This window comes from Pan troglodytes, chromosome 12 (assembly GCF_028858775.2).
Source record: "Pan troglodytes isolate AG18354 chromosome 12, NHGRI_mPanTro3-v2.0_pri, whole genome shotgun sequence".
In the NCBI taxonomy this organism is placed as follows: domain Eukaryota; kingdom Metazoa; phylum Chordata; class Mammalia; order Primates; family Hominidae; genus Pan; species Pan troglodytes.
The window spans coordinates 49,987,336-50,007,719 of NC_072410.2; the positions used below are offsets into that span (position 1 = coordinate 49,987,336).

Sequence of the window (20,384 nt, forward strand, 5' to 3'; positions counted from 1 at the left end):
CCTATGATGTGAGAGGAGCGGGACCAGATTTATTTTTGTCTAAAATGTTTCTTTGTAAATAGCTTTATGATGTTTGTAGGGAGTTTTTTTTTTGCATATCTTGTAAGTGGACTAGGAAGCAAAAGAAAGTGGCTTACTTTTTCAGTTGACAAATCAAGTTATTTAGTAATAGAACAGAGATTCCATCATAATAACCATTGAAGCTACTCTCTTCTTTCCCCTTCCCATTTGAGGGATAATAAAATAACATTAACTTATGGGTTCTGTAGTTGCAGTGGAAGGGATCTAGGAATCTGCTACATCAATTCTCAAATTAAGAATTTCAGGATATCAAATATATGTACTTTTTTTTTTTGAGACAGAGTCTCACTCATTCTGTCACCCAGGCTGGAGTGCAGTGGTGCAAACATGGCTCACTGCAGCCTCGACCTGTAAGATTCAAGTGATCCTCCCTCCTCAGCCTCCTGAACAGCTGGAACCACAGGCACACACCACCATGCTCAGCTAATTCTTATAACTTTTTGTAGAGATTGGGATCTTGCTATGTTGCCCGGGCTGGTTGCGAACTCCTTGGCTCAAGCAATCTTCCTGCCTCGGCCTCCCAAAATGCTGGGATTACAAGCATGAGCCACTGTGCCTGGCCCATATGTATGTTTTAAAACCATTTTGATATCATGATTAATTACAAGAGGAAGTTAGAATATGGAAAAGATACTGAATTTTAAAAATTCTGACCGGTGGTGATTGCTTCTTGGGTTTGTGAGGGATCAATCCTGAGAAGGAGTTTTCATTTCATTTGTCAACCTAAAAAAGAAACTCAGAGAGATAGGCTGTCTAGAACAAAAGATTTTATTTGGTAATAGCAAAGGCTTGCAACCTAGGGTGTACATGCTATGAAAATCATGGGCCCACATGAGGAAAACTGGGACAAACTGGAAATTTTTAAAGACAAAGAGAAATTTACACAAACTGCTTTGAAACAAAACTCATTGGTCTCAGGGACACATTGCAGGGGTTGGCACTAATTCATTTGGGGAGATAGCTGTTGCTAGGCAACTGTCCAGGTCTGAATGTCTTATCTGAAATACTGTAGGCCAGAGGAAATTCCTGTGATAATCTCTGTTTGCTCTGTTTACAAGTACTAACAAGATGTCCAGATATTTCAGGAATGCAAGGGAGAGAGTTTCTTTATGGCCTTCCCCGACTTCATTTTGGTTAAAGTTTTGACGTAAGTGACTCCATTTTGTTATTGTTAACCGCCACATTATTGTTTTAAGCATTTATTTTATTTTAGATAATTATTGAAAATTAGACTTCTAGTTACACTGAATTTTTGTTGTTGTTTGGTTTTCATTTTAAGTAATATTTTATTGAGCATCTACTATGAACCAGTTACTATTCTAGATTCTTAAATGCATTTTATTTTTTCAGTTGGAAAAGCAATACATGTTTATTTAAGTAATAGATAAAGTAATACAGAAATAGAAAAAATTCAGAATTGCATCATCTAAACATTGTATTAGTTTGCTGGTTTTCTTTCTGTCCTTGATTGTTTTCTATAGAATTGAATTAAAATATTTGAACATATTTATCTTTATATTGAATGTGTATATAGTTTTACATCTGTTTCTTCACCTCACCTTCCTTCTTACTCTCCTCTTCCTCTTCCTTTTACTCATCTTCCTTTTCCTCTCCCTCATCCTTTTTCCTTCATTTTATTATACTTTATATAACTGTGGCAACCTGGGAAAGGTAAATGCTTCTATGTACTGGCAATGTGAAAAAGGTTGCTTCATGTGCAAAATGATGATAATAACTATTCTGCTAGGATTATATTTGGGGAATAAGTGAGTTAGTGAATATAAAATGTTTAACAGGATTTGGCACGTATTTTAAAAATGCTTACTTTTACTACTATTTTATAATTTTGGGCTGAATTTAACCTTTAATGGTATGGATGATAGTGCAGTAATAAAATAGCATAGATTAAATTACTGGGTGGTCAAATAATTGGTCTCTGTTTTTGTTTGCTTTTCATATGAGTTGGTACTATAAGTAACTTTTTTCTGCTAATGTTCTTGAGCCATCACTCCAAACTCAGAAATATATATCACAACTTTTTTCAGAACCATGATTAGGTTATACATCGACTTAGCTGTCCCACATGTTGTGTGGCTGGATTTCCCTACAGACATCTATGATAATCATTTAATAGAATGCTTAATCCAGGCCAAAATAAAGTAATGAAAAATTTTGAAATACCAGGACATTTAGCATTGTCCTTTGTTCAGCTCCCTATGACTCTGCATTACAGTGTCTAGGTTTGGCATGGGACTGATGTTTATCATTATGATACAGAGTTCTTGGCTACTTTTATGTTTTACCAAATATAAATCTTTAACAGACTCCACCTGACAACCCCCCCCCAACCCAGTTAAAAACGTCCCCCTTAAAAAAAGATTTTGCCAACAAAATGTTTCTCTCCTTTGAGAGTTAACTTTGTAATTTGGAGCATATAACCATGATGTTTGAGAGCTGTCTGTTTCCATTGTTGCAGCCTGATTGTCCATGATTTAATCATCAGTAGTTAAGAAGTAAAGCCAAAAATGGCTGCAGGCTGCTCAGTACCATAAAAAATTTCCACCTGGAAGCAATTTTTTCTAAAAGCCCGTAGGGACTGCTGTCACCCTCCCCCTTCTGTTGGCAACAAGGGCCAGAAACATCAGTTCTCTTCAGAGCCAGGTCTTGTTGCAGTTTAATCATCTTCCTTCTCCTAGCTTCCAGAGAAGGTTAGAGGAGAGCTAGGGAAATAACAAATTATTGCCAGACACTACTCTCCTCCTACAATAGATTTCCTTTAGCCATCTAAATTTCTCCTTTCTTCCTCTGTTTCTTTCTTTTTCTGTTTAACATTTTAGCTGAAGTGCAAATTATTTGCACTGCTAGAACTTGAATTAACTTTTTGGTAAAAATATTTATTATTGAACTCTAGTGCTTCTCTTTGGGGTAAGATGAAATGTTGAAACATTTTTGGGCACTGCTTTGGCTCTTTGTCACTTTATAATGCTTTCTCTGTGGGATACAGCCATTGTTCCAGGTGTAAACTCTCAAGGAACTCATGGTCTTATAGGGGAGATAGACATGTAAATAAATCATTACTGTATAGAGTGTTCACCGTAGTACCCTTTCAAAAATATGAACAAATAAACATTTCAAAGCAAAAGGACATGAACTGTGCTTTCCACCAGTAAATATCATTAGTAGTGGTGCCCATTCATTTCTAGGCCCATTATCCTAATGTAACTTCTGGATAATACTAGGCATTTGTTCAAGAACTTTGAGGCAAAACAAGATGACAGTACTCCTGGTGAAATTCACCTCAAACCACATATGGCTTCATAGGTTCAAGGCCAGTTCAAATTTATACAGTGTCAAAGTGAGAGCCAGTTGGTGAATGATTATACCATGACTGTTAAGGAGTAATTCTTATCCTATATCCTTATCATACACTCCTTATCAAGGATAGGGCTAGGTGCTTCAATAGATTTTGTTTCATTAAAAAAAATAGATTTTTAAATATATTCCTTATCGAACTAGACTATGGGCAGGCACTGTGGCTCACACTTGTAATCTCAGCAGTTTGGGGGGCCAAGGTGGGAGGATCGCTTGAGCCCAGAAGTTTGAGACCAGCCTGGGCAACATAGTGAGACCCCATCTCTGCAAAAAAAAATTTAAAAAAATTAGCTGCTTGTGTTGGTGCATGCCTGTAATCCCAGCTACTTAGGAGGCGGAGGCTAGAGGGTCCCTTAAGCCCAGAAGTTAGAGGCTGTAAGTGAGCCATGATTGTGCCACTGTGCTCCAGCCTGGGCAACAGAGTGAGATACTGTCTCTAAAAAAAAAAAAAGAAAAAAAAAGCTATTAAAAAAATGAAATACATATAACTAGACTAATACATGCTGCAAGAGACTGTTATTGTAGATTAAATTTGGCTGGGTGTGGTGGCTCACACCCTATAACAACAGCACTTTGGGAGGCTGAGGTGGTAGGATTGCTCGAGGCTAGGAGTTTGACAGTACCCTGGGCAATGTAGCAAGATCTCATCTCTACCAAAAAGAAAAAAAAAGAAATTGGTGTCATTCGGAAAAAGATGCCTCATATCAGCAAGTAGGAGAAAAATGGTATTGAATTTGAATCTTTAAAGAATGGACTCATGATCTTGTTTGGTGTAAATTCCTCCAGAGTATGCAAGCTTAAGCTCTTCGTGGCTGCTTTGGTTTTATGAACCAAAGCAGTTTCTTGTGTTCTACCTTGTTGGTAAGAAGAGCAGCTTCTGAGCTGGGCATGGTGACTCTCACCTGTAATCCCAGTATTTTGGGAGGCCAAGGTGGGAGGATTGCTTGAGCCCAGGAGTTTGAGACCATCCCAGGCAACATAGTGAGACCTTGTCTCTACAAAAAAATGAGCTAGGCATGGTGGTGCCTGCCTGTAGTCCCAGCTACTCAGGAGGCTGAGGCAGGAGGATCGATTGAGCCTGGGACACAGAGTGAGACCCTGTCTCAAAACAAAAACAAAAACAAATCCTAAAAACTAAAAAGGTAAGGAGCTTCTGTATCAGGTTATAGTAGTTGTATTAAGGAGAGACGTTTTAGGAAAGAGTTGAGTTTTGAGCTGAACCTTGAAAGATGAGTAGGAATTTGCCAGAGAAGTGATGGTAAGGACATTGCAGGCAGAGGGAATACATGCTACACTCAAGGAACTTCAAGTAGAGTTGTAGAGTCAATGTGGGGAGTATTCAGAGATAATGCTGGACATGGAGGGCATCTTACATACTATGCTAGGGACTTTGGACTTGATCCTGAAACAAGATCCTGAAGTTGTGTGTATGTGTGTGTATTTCTGTCTTTCAATTTCCAAGTACAAGGTCTCATTTAAAAAATTACTGTCAAAGAAGTATTGAAGGTGGATTGTTACAAATATAAGGGGAAAGTGATAAAAACAGTGTTCAGAAGAGAGATGATAAGGACATGAGTCAAGGCAGTAGCTGGGGAGAATAGGGAGGGGAAAGAGCATAGAAGAGCCATTATTTAATTAGAAGCGGTAGGTCTTGGTGACTAGTTATGAGGAGGTGTGAGGTGAAGTGAGGTGTCAAGGTTAACGTACATATTTCTAGTTTAGGTAACTCAGTGGCTGGTGTTATCTTCAATTGAGATGGTGAATACTAGGAGTGAAATGTGGGTTTGGGTAGAAAGTTAAATAATTCTTTTTTTTTCTTTTAATTCAAGAGACATGCCCCTTGCCATATTATCTGGGCCGGGTTTGAACTCCTGGGTTCAAGAGATCCTCCCATTTCAGCCTCCTGAGTGGCTGGGACTATAGGTACATGCCACCGTGCCCAGCCGAGTAGTTTTTGACATGCACGGTTTGCGATGTCTTTGAGTCAGGTTTATAGGACTTGACAGAGATATATCCTGGTATTATTGGTTTGGTAACCAGACTTGTTTAATACTAACAACTGAGGTATTGATGAGATCTCTGAGGGTATATATATATGTGAAGAGTGAGAAGAAGTGGTCAAGGAGGTATTCAGGGGTAGAGGGAAGAAGAAGAATTATTGAAGGAGACTGAGAATGGGGAGAACCAAGAAGGAGTATAATAGAAGCCGTGGGAATAGAGATTTTAAAAAGAGGGGATAGTTCATGGTGGCACATACAAAAGTGGAGTCAAGTAAATGATGAAATTAAAAGTGAATATTTGATTTGACAATTAATAGTCTTTTATTGACTTTAGCAAGAATAGGTTCATTGTGAGTGGTTATAGGTAAGAAACAGATTACACTGGTTTGAAGAGCGAGTCTAATTTGAGGAAATGGAGGCAGTAAGTATAGTGTGCTCTTTTAAGATCTTAACTGAGAAAAGGCAGGGGTGAGGGAGGGAGGGAAGAGGGAAGGAGGGGGAGAGAGAGAGAGAGAGTGAGAGAGAGAAAGGGAAGGGAAAGGATGCCAGAAGGAAATTTATCAGAAGAGAGATTTTCATTTAGTGCATTTTTTTTTCTTTAAAATAATGGGCTGTGTTGTTTTGTTAAGATGGGGGCATGTTTTGAAAGAAATCAGCTTCCCCCCACCAAAGAAAGTATTGATGGAATAACCTTCCTGGAGTGGAAGATATATGAGATTTTTAGAACATAGGATTAGTCTTGCATTGAGATGACCTATCTATTTCATAGAGATAAGAAGGAACAAATATCAGGGTAGACAGAGATATAGACAGATTTGTGTATTGGAATGCAAGAAGTTAAGAATATTTTGTGCCTAATAAGCCTGAATTTTTTAAATGTAATACATGACAACACCATTTATTGTGAAAGGCAGTTGTAGGATTGAGATTGGCATCTTAAAGAGAATGGTGACAGTTTGGAAATGATGCTGTAAGTAATGGAAGAATGAGCTGATAAAAGACATACCAAAAGTTTGCATGGGTCTAGGGGTCCATATATTTATATAATTAGCTCCATCATAGCAAGCTTCTGCATGCTACCAAAGTTTAGCTATGAAGAGAAGGGATAAATAGGCAGCCAGTTCTAAATGTTTGATAGATGTAACTGAGCAGAGATGGGGCTGCTTTTGGTAAGGCTTATGTCTTTTTATTTTGAGGGTCACAACTTCATTACATCTTTTATCAATTCTAGGAACTTCACAACTATTTTAAAAAAATTTTACCTGCCTCTTATTTCTTACTGGAGCTCCCATTAAACCCATTGTATTCTCCATTCTCTTCTTTAGTGTTTTCCGTCTTTCGTCTTTCTGCATTTTGTACTTTTTATATATACACCTGCTAGTTAAGTATTTTCCTTTCCATTTCTTGTTTCAAATAACAGTTGTTATAGTTTTTATTCTAAAAGTTCTATATTTCATTTCCAGTTTATCTATTTGTAAACCAAAAATAAAATTTTAAGGTGCCCCCACCATCTCAATGGACCCTTCCTCTCGGTCAAGGGCATTCCAGAGTTAACCTGAAAATCTAAGTCTGATGAGAAACATTTACAGTCTATTCTCTCTGCAGCCTGCTACTTGGTGGCTTCATCTGCATGATAAAACCTTGGTCTCTACAACCCCTTATTGTAACCCAGACATTCCTTTCTACTGATAATAACTCTTTCAGCCAGTTGCCAATCAGAAAAATTTTAAATCTACGTATGATCTGGAAGCCCTTCCCCACTTCAAATTGTCCTGCCCTTCCAGATCATACCAATCTAAATCTTACATGTATTGATTGATGTATTATGTCTTTCTAAAATGTATAATAGCAAGCTGTATCTCAATCACCTTGGGCACATGTACCACCTTGGGCACATGTCATCAGGACCTCCTGAGGCCATGTCACAGGCGTGTTCTTAACCTTGGCAAAATAAACTCTGTAAGTTGACTGAGACCTGTCTCAGATATTTTGGGTTCATATATTCATTTTTGATGGGTTTTTTTTCTTTTCTTGGTAATTCCTTTTTATATTTCTTTAAACATCTTACACATTTATTTTTAATGTATACATATTAATTTTAAGCCATTGCAAGCCTGATTTTGCTATTTGTGTTTCTTCTGATTCTTGTTTTTATACTTTGTTTCCTTGTATGTTTTATGACTTTTGATACTTAAGTTCCAGTTCAATGGAGTATTATTTGTGAGAATTCCTAGAAGTATAGGTTAAGGTATATTTCTCTGGAGAAGATTTGCCTTTGCTTCAGTCGGTTATTTGAGGGTATTAACAACCACGCTGGGACTACTTTAAAAATAAATTGTCAGTTGAGATTTCTCAGACCACAGAAGATTGATAGTATGAGTGTAGACCTCCCTTCTGTGAGAAGGCTGGCATGTGCTTTCAAATTATCATGGGAGTTTTCTCCTTCCCTCACCCAGAGCCAACACCAGATAGGCAAGTTTACTTGCAGTCTCCCTTTATGAGGAAGTGTTTTTCTATTTTATATTTTACTAATGATGTATTCTGGGGTATCTTCGCTTCATTCATTTGAAGGCCTCTGATTTGACTCCCCATCTTGTGTGGGCAATAGGCCATGTCTCTTTTTCTCTGTATGGCTATAAAATAGAAGCATTAGGTCAGAGGTGATTAGAGAGATTAGGTTAGAGGTGGTTAGAGGTGATTAGGAGTTTGATAGTAGAAATGTTTTTCACAGTGTATCCAATCTTCCATACGGTTCATGGAACTTCATCCTATTTTGCCTGCTTTGTTCTTTATTATGTTTTAGGATGGAAACTACTCTGATGCCTTTCCATCCATCCTCTTTCATGTACTTAATTGCTTATAGAGTTAAAGAGTTTTAAATTGTGGTCACTTTTGGCCATGGGGTATCAGCAAACAACCACTTATGGGTGAAATTGGACCAGGAGTTGAATGTGGTGTTGTTAGGTCTGGTTCTTTCTCAGAAAATTAGAAAAAAGTGTGTGTGTGTGTGTTTGTGTGTGTGTAGGTATGTGTGTGTGTGAGGTATGTATATGTATATATGTGTCACCCACATATATAGCATATATACTATATATAATACATGCATTTATATATATAGTATACACAACATATACATCTACAAATGAGGTTACTTACATTTATTAGGGTTTGATTCAGAGATTCTAGGAAACTTGCATGGTCTATTTTGTTAAGTCCACATTAAATCTACATGCATAAGTAGATCATGGTTATTCACTGCTGTGTTTCTACCATACTAGTGTTAACCATTATTGGTTTGTCTTTCTCTGTTAATAGCTTAATGATACCTATCATCGGAACCATAATGATAATTTTAAGTGTGGAGACCAAAGTGTTCCAACAATTATTCATTTTTCTTTTTTCTCTCAGTAGAATCATGTTTCAATAATTAATACACAGTCTCTTAATATTTGCATATGTCTTCAGAGTAATTATTTAATTAAATATGTAGGGTGGTGCAAAAGTAATTGCGGTTTTGCCATTTTTTTTAATGGCAAACATTAAAAGTAGTGGCAAAACTGCAATTACTTTCCCCTTTAATGGCAAAAATTAAAAGTAATGGCAAAACCGCAATTACTTTTGCACCACCCTGCTACTGAATATCTTTTGTAAAGAATCTGGAAGAGTTTTATCAACATGCCCTAGATTCAGACTCATTATGTTGATGATAGATACTAATTGAACTGGTCATTTCATCTAGCTCCAACATCACATGTTTAAGTGTTAAACTTAACACACTGAATTACATGCAGTGAGACCAGAGCTAACCTACCAAGTGTATTATAACTCCTAAACAACTGTATTAGTACTCTGCTTTCAGCAGTTTTCTAGGTTAGAGTCAATGAGTATCACCAGGCTGTAGAGGTACTTTTTTATATCTTATCTTATAATTAGCAGCAACATTCATGATCTAACTTTTATCTGCCAGATTTCATGACCACCACTGAAAGATACAATGAAATAAAATCTTTTTGCACCTAACACAAATAGATACAAAGGACAAAGTGAAGCCACTAATAATCCTGTTTTGCCTTTATATCTTCAGTTACTGATGGTGATTACTTGTTCTAATAGTGTGACATTATCATAGTAGCAATTATGGCAGTCTCTATGTTCTTAATTTGGAGTTTCCTTGTTTTCGTTAGTTTATTTCCTAATAGTCTGCTGTTGATTTGACTGATGTTTTGTGACAATTTCCCCTTCTCCACTTTCCTGTGGTATTTAACCAAAACCAGGTTTTAGTAGGCACTTTGGCTAGGTGTCAATTGAAGCTGCTCCACCCTGCTTTTATTCCTCTGGAAATAGCCATCATTGGGGTTCCCTTCCTGCCTTGAGAGAAATCTGCATCACAGCATTCTTTTGGTTATATGGGCTATCTTTGTGTGAAGCCAGTTGGATACCTTGGTATCTTCAGAGCTGGAAAAAGGATTTGAATGTATTTGATCTCCTGTGGCAGTACAAAAATATTTGGGTATAGTGTTCAGTTAGAATTCATGTTAACTAGCATATGCTTCTCCTGTCATTGATGATGATCTGATTGATCTCCTTCATCGTTATGCACCCAGAGCATCCAGATTACAATACTAAGGTTGGAATTAAACTGATAGACAAACTGAAGTAAGGAGAAGGGACTTTAAACTCCTTTTGACCTCCTGCAGTTTCTCTTTCAACATCATGCACAAATCTGTTTTTCCACTTTATTTTTAACATTTGGAATAAACAAAAATACTAATGATGCTTTTATGGAGCTTAATGAGAAGAAAATGTTTGAGGAATAAAACCATGACAGAAGTTTAAAAACATATATATGAAAAAGAAAAGACCAGAATAAACTCTGGAATTTTTCCTTGAATTAATCAAAAACAAAAACCAAAATGTTCAGTTCATTGTGTCTTGAAGTTCTCCGTGGTTCTGAAAACATCTCAACAGAAATGCTTTGTATCATGGGATACACTTTTGCATCCACCTCTGAAACAACTAGAAATCCTCATCAGTTAGTCTCCTACCTTTTTCCATCTTCATCATATATGGAGGACCTCCTCTGTGCCAGGCTGTGTGCCAGCAGGTAGAGATAAAATGGGTAAGACATAGTCTCTCCCCACAAGGAGATTAGCATTCTAGTATGGGGAGATTGGCAAGTGAATGGACAATCAGATATAGTTTAATAAATTCTGTAAAAATGATAATCACCGAGGAGGAGCACATAATAGAATCTATGTGATTAGGGAAGGTTTCCCAGAAAAGGTGCAAGCTGAAAATTGAGAGGCAAATGGGAGTTACTCTTAACTAAACTAGAAGCAAAAGGAGAAGAATGGCCTAGGTCCAGGGAACAAGATTGCTTTGTAAAGTGTGTAGACTCTGACTTGCTCTTGGTTGTTTCTTTGATTTGCTTGTTACCTTTGAAGACTGAACAATGTTGCATCATTTAGGATACTTTCCTTTGCAAGTAGCAGAATATCAAGGGAAAGTGGCTTAAACAATGGGAAATTTATTAAGTCATATAACATGATGTTTGGAGATAGGGCTGTTTCAGGATTGCATCACTATCAAAGAGCCAAGTGTTTTCCATTTTCCCCTTTGCCATTCTAAGATTTTTTGGGCAATATCTTCTTCCTTTTCAGAATGGTTACTGCATCCTCAAACATTATGCTTTCACAGGACAATGTCTAAGGCAGGAAAAGCAGTTTCTTTTCCTGAATGCTTCAGGAAAGAAAACCTTTTCTTGGACCCTCACTGCCAGATTTTCCTTCTCATTGGTGAGATAAGTGTGTCACTGACCACCATATATTAACTGGTCACTCACAAAGAGAATGCAATTACCATGATTGGTTTACAGACTAATTAATATTTATCCTTTGTGGTAGGACAGAAATATCAGAATGAATTGGGACTCTTCCAATAGGAGGAAGAAGAGAATAGTTGTGTAGGCACAACTAATAGGCAACTTACTCATCTTGAAGTAGAAGTTTGTCTCTCTCTCTCTCTTTTTAAACCACTTAGCTTTGTGTTGGGCTTCATATTGCATTAGCTTTTTCTGTTTTCTTTGGGGGTCAGGCCTAATTGTATCGTAGCAAGCAATTAATTTTGATTAAGGCATTTAACTTGCCTTGGCCTCAGTTTCCTTGAGTGTACAATGAGAGCTTTGTCTTCCATCTCTAAGACCTCTTTCAACTAACATTTTGGGGGCCCATGCCACCTGCTTGCTTTCCTTGTTCTAAGAGATAGACTGATGCAGTAGAGAGGACACTTTCTAGCTATGTGAAGTTGGCAAGTTGCTTCATCTTGGGTTACAGGTTTCTCATTTATAAAATGGGAATAATGTCTAATTTATAAGATGCATTGGATTTAAATGAAATAATGCTTATAACATTATTTTTCCTCCTTCTTTGACAAGCAAATTTGAATTAATATAGGCTCTAAGCAAGTGATATAATCCTGTAGTGGTTTGGTACAGGTGAATGGTAAATATTTGTTCAACAGAATTACTCAAGTGCCATTTTATAAATTAAGATCTCTTAATATGCACATGAAATTTAGGTGGGCTATGGATATAGTATCATTATGAAATCTAGAGCTATGCACCAGATAGTTATACGAGGATAAATAATTTACTTTTTGCACAAACCGGTGGTTTATTTGGGGGTTTTTGGAAACCAGACTCCACATGGCAGCATTTATTTAGTTGAGTCAAATTTAGGCTATAAAAAGTTTAGTTAATTTCCATATATTTCTTCTTGTTTGCCTTTTACTAAGTACTATAGTAAAGTATATACTTTACTAAGAATATTATTGAGATTATCACAAATAATTAAACTAGTGGTGCAGTTTATTCCATAGATTGTCTTGTTTAACTGCAACATAACCTGGACATGTCAAAAACCTATGCCTTTGTTCTCAAGATCCTGCTTTCTAATAGTAATGGAAATTTAAACATTAGAGTACCTTACATATCATTTAGTAATCAGCTATAAGTCTCTGACCAACAAGTATTATGGAATATAGTTTTTAGATTTTTAAGCAGTCCTGTTTACTTGTAAGGCCACATCATTTCAAGGAATGTTAGAAAAGGGCCATCACTAGATGGCAGTCTTTCTCTACCTTAAGGTATTAAAAGAAAAAAATGCCACACTTTGTTCGACTGCATTGTTGACTACTGATATTAGATTAGCTTCAGTAGTAAATTTCTGACCTTTTCAGTGTTTAAGTCTTGTTTATTTTTGTTTTTAGCCTTTTATATCTGATGGATATGTTGGTTAGCAAAGTGTTATATTTAAATGTGCTTGAAATGCTGATTCATGGTGAACTGTTAGGTAGTGATCAGTCATAATTGCCTCTTCCTTTGGTAGACAATTTGAAATAAAATCTTTAAATTTGTGGTTTTTAACCTATTTGGTAACCAGATGGAAACTATTGGAAACTTTTTTTCTTAAAAATGCATATATGTCCATCTACCTATATATACAAAATCCACCTAGGATCTGGGAATCATGGATTTCCTGAAACATACCTATGGAACACAAAGTCTTTTAAATATAGTCTTTATCCCCTGTTTTAAATATGGGTGTTTTACGTTTTATTCTTTCTTTTTTTTTAATTCTCAAAATACTCTGGCGATCTACTGCAAACCTTTCATGTTATTCTGCATAATAATTAAAGAGAATATTACAATCATAATGGTCCTAAGATAGGAGTAACAGATGGAGAGTAGTGATAAGCAGGTAGAAACTTTATTAACTTGTGTTTTATTTTGTTTTTTAAAGAAATGGGATCTCACTATGTTGACCAGGCTGGTTTCGAGCTCCTGGCCTCAAAGCAATCCCTCTCTCTTGGCCTCCCAAAGTGCTGGAATTACAGGTGTGGGCCACCACCCCTGATCCATTAACTTGTTTTGAACTACTGCCTATTTATACTATTCTACAAATGTATGATCTTAGCATTGTTGACTAAACTTGAAAGTGGAGGCGAACTGTAGATACTTAAAGCTAAGCTAGTACTTTTAAGAGAATTGTAATTGATTGCTTCCTATTTTCTAGATGAGAAAGTTGAGGGTCAGAGAGATTAACTGGATTGGCCAAAGACCTATATATAGCAAACTAATTACAGTGCTAAGATGAAGGCCACATAGTCAGGCAGCTAAAATCCACATTTCCTTTCTTAGGTTTTTGATTTTTTTTTCTTTAAATAGGAAGACCAGAGAGCCTAGGGAGGCATTATTAATATAAGTTCTGCATTTCTTAACTTTGGAATTTGCTTTTCTGTGAGGTTGTCTTTTGTGACGTTACCGTAGATCTCTGGAGGGAAGAAATGAAAAGAAGTTTTACCCAGTAGAATGAACTATACTTGCCATTTAACTTAGAAGTATATTGAGTCAAGTCAGGGTGTACTGAATTTGAAACCAAGAGATTGTCTACTATTGAATAATATATCAGCTTATGCAATTTATATTGAGGAATTTTCCGTGATTCTTCGCGTTCTCCAAGTGTCAAGGTAAATGAGTATCTTTACATGGAAACCTTTCTTTTCCTTTCCTTTGAAAGGGGGAAAAGTTAAGCTTATTTGAGATTACTTGAAATGTCAACGGTAGATTCTCTTATGTATTCCAAACAGCTTTTTCAGGCAAGTGGTTATTCTACAGTTTTCCTACTTGTCAAAGCAGAGATTGTTTATAATTTATTTGACAATCTCCCTTTATTTCAAAGGAAGGAGAATGAATCCAGATTGCTCTGCCTTTTCTGAAGTAAGTGTTCAGAATCTTGACTGGAAGCCAAACATGTACAGTCATATGTTGCTTAGCAGAGAGGATATGTTCTAAAAAATGTGTCATTAGGTGATTTTGTTGTTGTGTGAACATCATAGAGTATACTTACACAAGCCTAGATGGTATATAGTCTACTACACACCTAGGCTATATGGTATAGCCTATTGCTACTAGGCTGCAAACCTGTACAGTATGTTGCTGTACTTAATACTGTAGGCAGTTATAACATACTGGTAAGTATTTGTATATCTAAATGTAGAAAAGGTAATGTGTTGCACTACAATACAAAGCCTATGACTTCACTAGATAATACAGTGGGACCACCATTATATATGTGGTCCATCGTTAACTAAAACATTATTATGCAGTGCATGACTATTCCTTTCATCTATGGTTACTGCTGAGTTTTGGGTGGTAGAACTGACCTCCTGTGGGGGGTGTGGTTTCTGATCCACAGGATCAGCATAGTGATCCAGTACCCAGAAAGGATTATAGAACCAGAAAATGTTGGCAATGAGCAAATGAGTATTTCTTGAACAAATGTCAGAAATCAAAGAGTCCTTAGAGATAGTGTTAGTCATTCTTTACTCAATGAATGTTTACTTATTGTCTACTACCTGTCTGGCACTGTTATAGAGGTACAGTATGACAGACAAAATTCTTGCCCTTGAACTTATAATCTAGTTGAGGTGGGTTGTGGGGAGGCAGAGATAGACAACATATCATGGACGGTGAGGAGGAAGAGATTGTTCAAAGGTATAGGGGATGAGCATTACTAGTATAAGAACTGCAAAAACAAAATTCTTGAGGCAGGAAGAGGCTTTAAAAAAAGCCAGGGTAGCTGGAACATAGAGGATGGAAGGGAATTTGGATGGCAACTAGAGAAAGGAGAGAAATGAGGTTAGAGAGGTAATGTGAGGTTACATTATGTAGGGCCTTACAGGCAGCAGTAAAGAATCAAGATTTTAATTCTGATCATTTTTGTTACTGTGTGGAGTGTCTGTTTTGGGGCAGGGGGTGGAGTAGATGGAAAGTGCAGAATGGAGACTGTCAGGAGGCTGTTGCATTGGTCCATTGTGGTAGTAATGTAGATTTAGATCGTGTTTTAGTGGAAATGGTGGAATATGGTAAATGTTAAGACATGTTTCGGAGGTTGAGTTGTCAGGACTTATTAATGTATTGGATAGGGTATGTGATGGAAAGAGATAGATTAGGAGTCATTCCTAGATTTTTGGCTTGGGCAACTGTATAGTGTGCCTTTAGCTGTGATGGGATGGGTAGGCGGTTGGGAAATTTGAGGAGGAACAGGTATGGGAGTGGAGATACATTAGTAATAAATACTTTTTTTTCTACGTTAAATACTGAGATGGCTTTTAAAAATCCAATTGGAATTAAATAGTAGCTGGATATTAGAATCTAGTGCTCAGGGAAATGCTCTGAATTATAGATTAGGAAATCAGCACTACAGAGATGATATTTTAAAGCCATGGAATTAGATGGCTTCACTTAATGAGAGAGCACAGGTGGAGAAGAGAAGAGATTTTAGGAATACTTCGGAATGTAATAGAGTAGGAGGAGCTGAGAATGGAGATTGAGAAGGCACATCAGTGAGAGGTTAAGAAACATGTTAGTGTGGTATCATTGAAGTCTACTGGAGAGAGTGTTTAAAGAAGGAGAGAATATAAAACCATATCAAATGCTGCTATTAGGTGGAGTACAATGAATACTTTAGTAAGGCAAAGAAGTGAGGAAGTGGAAGGGAGTTTTGCTGGGAAGGGGAGAGGGATGTGTAGTTAAGGGCAGGATTTAAAAAGACATGTATAGGCTGTGCTTGGTGGCTCATGCCTGTAATCTCAGCACTTTGGGAGGCAAAGGTGTGAGGACTGTCCAAGGCCAGGAGTTCAAGATCAACCTGGCCAACATATTGAGACTTCATCTTTTATTAAAAAAATAAAAACAATTATATTTAAATAAAAGTCATGTTTATATACACATGAGAATCATCTAGTAAAGAGGGAGAAATATATGTTACCAAGGAGGGATAAATGGGAAAACTTGCAGGAATAAAATTCTTGAGACAGCAAGAGGGACTGAATTGTAGATATGAGCTTGGAACACTTATTTTATCGTTACTGGTGGGTGGAGAGTAGGAGCTACAAATGTAAAGTAGACTGGTTGATTTTAATGAGGGAAGAGGAGGTAGTTCTTTGTGTCTGTTTTTTTCTGTAAAGTATATAGTCAGATCAGCAGCTGAGGCTGAAGGTATGAACATTTGAGGAGAGGACAAGGTAAGGTTCCCACACATAAGTACTTTAGAATACAAAGTGATTTTTCTGGGATGTGAGATGGGGGAATGGTTGTAGTAGAATTATCTAGCGATATTGACTGCCTAATTTAGATTTGTAGTTACATGGCTACCCTGAGTCTAGCCAGCACAGCTGTGTGTTTTTTCTCTAGCTGTGTTCAATTTCTTGAATATGCTCATGGAGCAATTGGATAGTTGAATTTAACTAAAATTGAGCTTTTCTAGACTAGTTAAATTGAAAAAGAAAGATACAAGGGAGTTGTAATTCAGTCTTTTAATTTTATGATGAGAATTTTGTGACAAATACTGTCAGGCACTCAAATATTTTGGAATGAATAAGAAAGCAAAAGTTTCGATTTTCCTTAAAAATACTCATTTAACAATAAGGCATGTTAATATACAATTGGATTATTTTGTGGCTTATGTGCCCTAAATTTGCTTCTGGATTTATAATTTTGTTTTTCCTTCTTAGAAGTAACCATGGTATAATCTTCGTGCCATTTTTTTTTAAAGGTCTGTTTATGATGGTGAAGAACATGGACGTTTCATGGAGAAGCTTGAAACTCGTATCCGTAATCACGACCGAGAAATTGAGAAAATGTGCAACTTTCATTACCAGGGCTTTGTGGACTCTATAACTGAACTGCTGAAAGTGAGAGGAGAAGCCCAGAAACTCAAAGTAAGAAGGCTCTAAGAGATACTGTTTCTCCGTCCTGTGTTGGGGTTTTGATTAGGATTAAAGGATTAAGGATTATAACATAGAACACATATTTGTAGTGATTTTTGTATAATTAGAAAGGAATTTATACTGAAACGTACATTCTTGAGAGTATGGCTTTTTAGCTAAAAACAATACCCCACCCCCCCTTTTTTTTTGAGGCGGAGTCTCGCTCTGTCGCCCAGGCTGGAGTGCAGTGGTGCGATCTCGGTTCACTGCAAGCTCCGCCTCCTGGGTTCACGCCATTCTCCTGCCTCAGCCTCCCGAATAGCTGGGACTACAGGTGCCCACCACCACGCCCGGCTAATTTTTTTTGTACTTTTAGTAGAGACGGGGTTTCACCGTGTTAGCCAGGATGGTCTCGATCTCCTGACCTCGTGATCTGCCCGCCTCGGCCTCCCAAGGTGCTGGGATTACAGGCGTGAGCCACCACGCCCGGCCAAGATTACCCTTTTAAAGTTATATTTTAATTGGGATAACTACATGTGGACCAGAACCAGTGATCAGTAGCTGGTTCTTTTAAACAGAAACTCAGTTTGACTCTTCATGTTTCTGTTTCCTTGCTGGATAAAAGCTATCATTGTAGAATGATAGAATTTCAAGGCATTGCTATAAAATTCTTTGTAGCATGCCACCTAGGCGAAAAGAAAAAAACCATTGGTTGTTGTGGAGGGTCTTCTACCAAAGAATGAAGGTTATTTCCTGGTGTGGCTGATTAAGGTCCAGGAAGGAGGCTAGGCACATTTGTCTGGTCCCTGGCATAGCAAAGTCACTTATCTTAGATAACTCACTTTGCTTATTGATCTTAAATCTAACTACTTCAGTAAGCTCTTCTGTTATTTCTAATAATTTATATGTAATTTGAGTTTTCTATGTAAACACTCCTCATATGATCTGTAAGTAATAACAGTTTTATTTTCTTCTTTCAAGTCCTTATGCTTTTAATTCTTTTTTTCTTATTGAAATTTGAATTAGAATCCTAAAAGGATTTTCCTGGGCATGGGGTTAACTTGACAGTGAGTGTAAAATTCGTTTAAAAAATATATTGGTAAGGAAAGCAAAGAAACAGTTTTACTGAGGGGCAAAGTGGGCTGTCAGACATTATATTGTATTCTAAAGCTATAATAATTTAAAAACTCAATTGATTGTAGATAGTTTCATGACCTAAATCACATGAAGCTATCAAATTTCTTATTTTATTTAGCATGAATTTTTGTGTTTTGCTGCAGAAATATTAGCATGTTTGATTATATGGTGCTATCCTAGTCCCCATTGGGTGGGGGTATTATGTAATATACAATATTTACCTTAATATCTTTAAAAAATTTCCAAAATTCTTAAGTTTAAACACATTAGGTCCTAAGGTTTTAAAAAAGAATTTATGGACCTGTACAACAGTATCCAGCCATCTTAAGAAATTATATTGCCATCATAATTAAATCTCTCAATAGTACCCCTCTCAGTTGCTTTCTCTACTCTAGAGGTAACAGTCTTTTGATTTATTGTTAATGTTCTTTAATGCTTAACTATTTTCATTTAAAGTTAGGTCTTTTCCTTATTCAACATATTGAAATTAATTTCAGAGGAACTAAAGAGTTAAATGTAAAAAATAAAACCATGAAAGAACTAGTAGAAAATATAGGTGAATATTTATATTATTTTGAGACATTTCTAAACAAAATTTCTAAACCAGAAAGAAAAAATTGATAGATGTAACAACATTAAAAGGAAAGAAACTATTCTACCTACAAATTAAAACTTAAAAGGCAAATAATAAAAAATACTTACAAACACATATGGCAAATTGTTGATATCCTTATATATGAAGATTCTTGATAAATCAATAGGAAAAATGTGAACATTCTAATAGAAAAATGAGAAATACACAATAATGTACAGTTTACATAAGAAGAAATACAAAGGAGCTCTACAATTTAGAAAAAAATTAAAGGAATGCAAATTTAAACAATAAGGTGTCAATACTTAAAACCCCACGTAATTTTAGGATTTATTCTAAGGCTGTAAGTGCATGTACAAGGATGTTCATATGATGTTTTCTTTTAATAGGTAAAACTTGAAAGTGTTCCTAACATCACTTAATAGAGGATTACTAAAAGAAATTGTGGTACATCTATTTGAAATAATAATAAACTACAGTACAGAGGATATTTGACATGGGAAAGTATTAGAGATGTTTGCTTAATGTATAAAGCTGATTAAAATGTATGAACAGTATGACTATTTTTATAAACTAAATGCACATACTTTACATGTAAATAAATAAGCATTAAAGAAGATTAGAAGACTATATACCAAAATGTTATCAATAATCCCTTGATAATAAATAATTTTAATGTTTTCATTCTTGTGCCTTATGCCTCAGCCTCCCAGGTAGCTAGGACTACAGGTGTGTACCACCATGCCTGGCCAATTTTTGTATTTTTAGTAGAGATGGGGTTTCGCCATATTGGCCAGGCTGGTCTTGAACTCCTGTCCTCAAGTGATCTGACCGTCTCAGCCTCCCAAAGTGTTGCTATTACACACATGAACCACCATGCCTGACCATATTAAAGAATCTTAATAGTGCGTCTTTCTATGTATTGGTCTATACATTTGTAATCCTTAAATTTTGTGGGCTGATGAGCCTCAGCTGGACAAAAGTATCTGAAATGCTTTTCTTTGTATTTTAAGTTTCCTGCAGTTTCAACTGACAATTTTGAATGTTCATCAGAAAACTCAGTTTTGAAGTGTACACATTAATACAAAATTTTCATTCAATATGGGAAAATGATAAGTTGAAATCCATGTTAAAAAATGAGGAAGACTAAAACTAAGGAGATGGTGAAGAAGGGGCAGACTGCAGAGATGCTTATGAGATAGGGTATCTCATATATCTGGAATAGAGCCCATGACTCTTAGGTTTCTGGTTTGGGTGACTCAGTAGTTGGTAGTTCTAGTCACTCATATGGGGAATGAAATGGAGAGGGCCAGAATCTCATGAATAGTTTGAATCTTCTCTCTAAAAAATGTATACATGCATGAGAACATGAGAGTGTAAATTGAGAACAATTTCTGATGACTTCATAGAGAAACCCATAGAGTGAGTCCTCT

General features: G+C 36.4%; 1 protein-coding gene across 5 annotated transcripts in view; it reads left to right on the plus strand.

Annotated features, from left to right (window-relative positions):
- EXOC6B (exocyst complex component 6B) overlaps nt 1-20,384 on the plus strand; it is a 652,710-nt gene that overhangs the window by 67,488 nt on the left and 564,838 nt on the right. For all 5 annotated transcript variants that reach the window (XM_515544.9, XM_054678524.2, XM_054678525.2 and 2 more), the window contains exon 2: nt 17,069-17,234. In XM_515544.9, coding sequence (XP_515544.3) covers nt 17,069-17,234 — 166 coding nt within the window. The remainder of the gene's footprint in view (nt 1-17,068; nt 17,235-20,384) is intronic.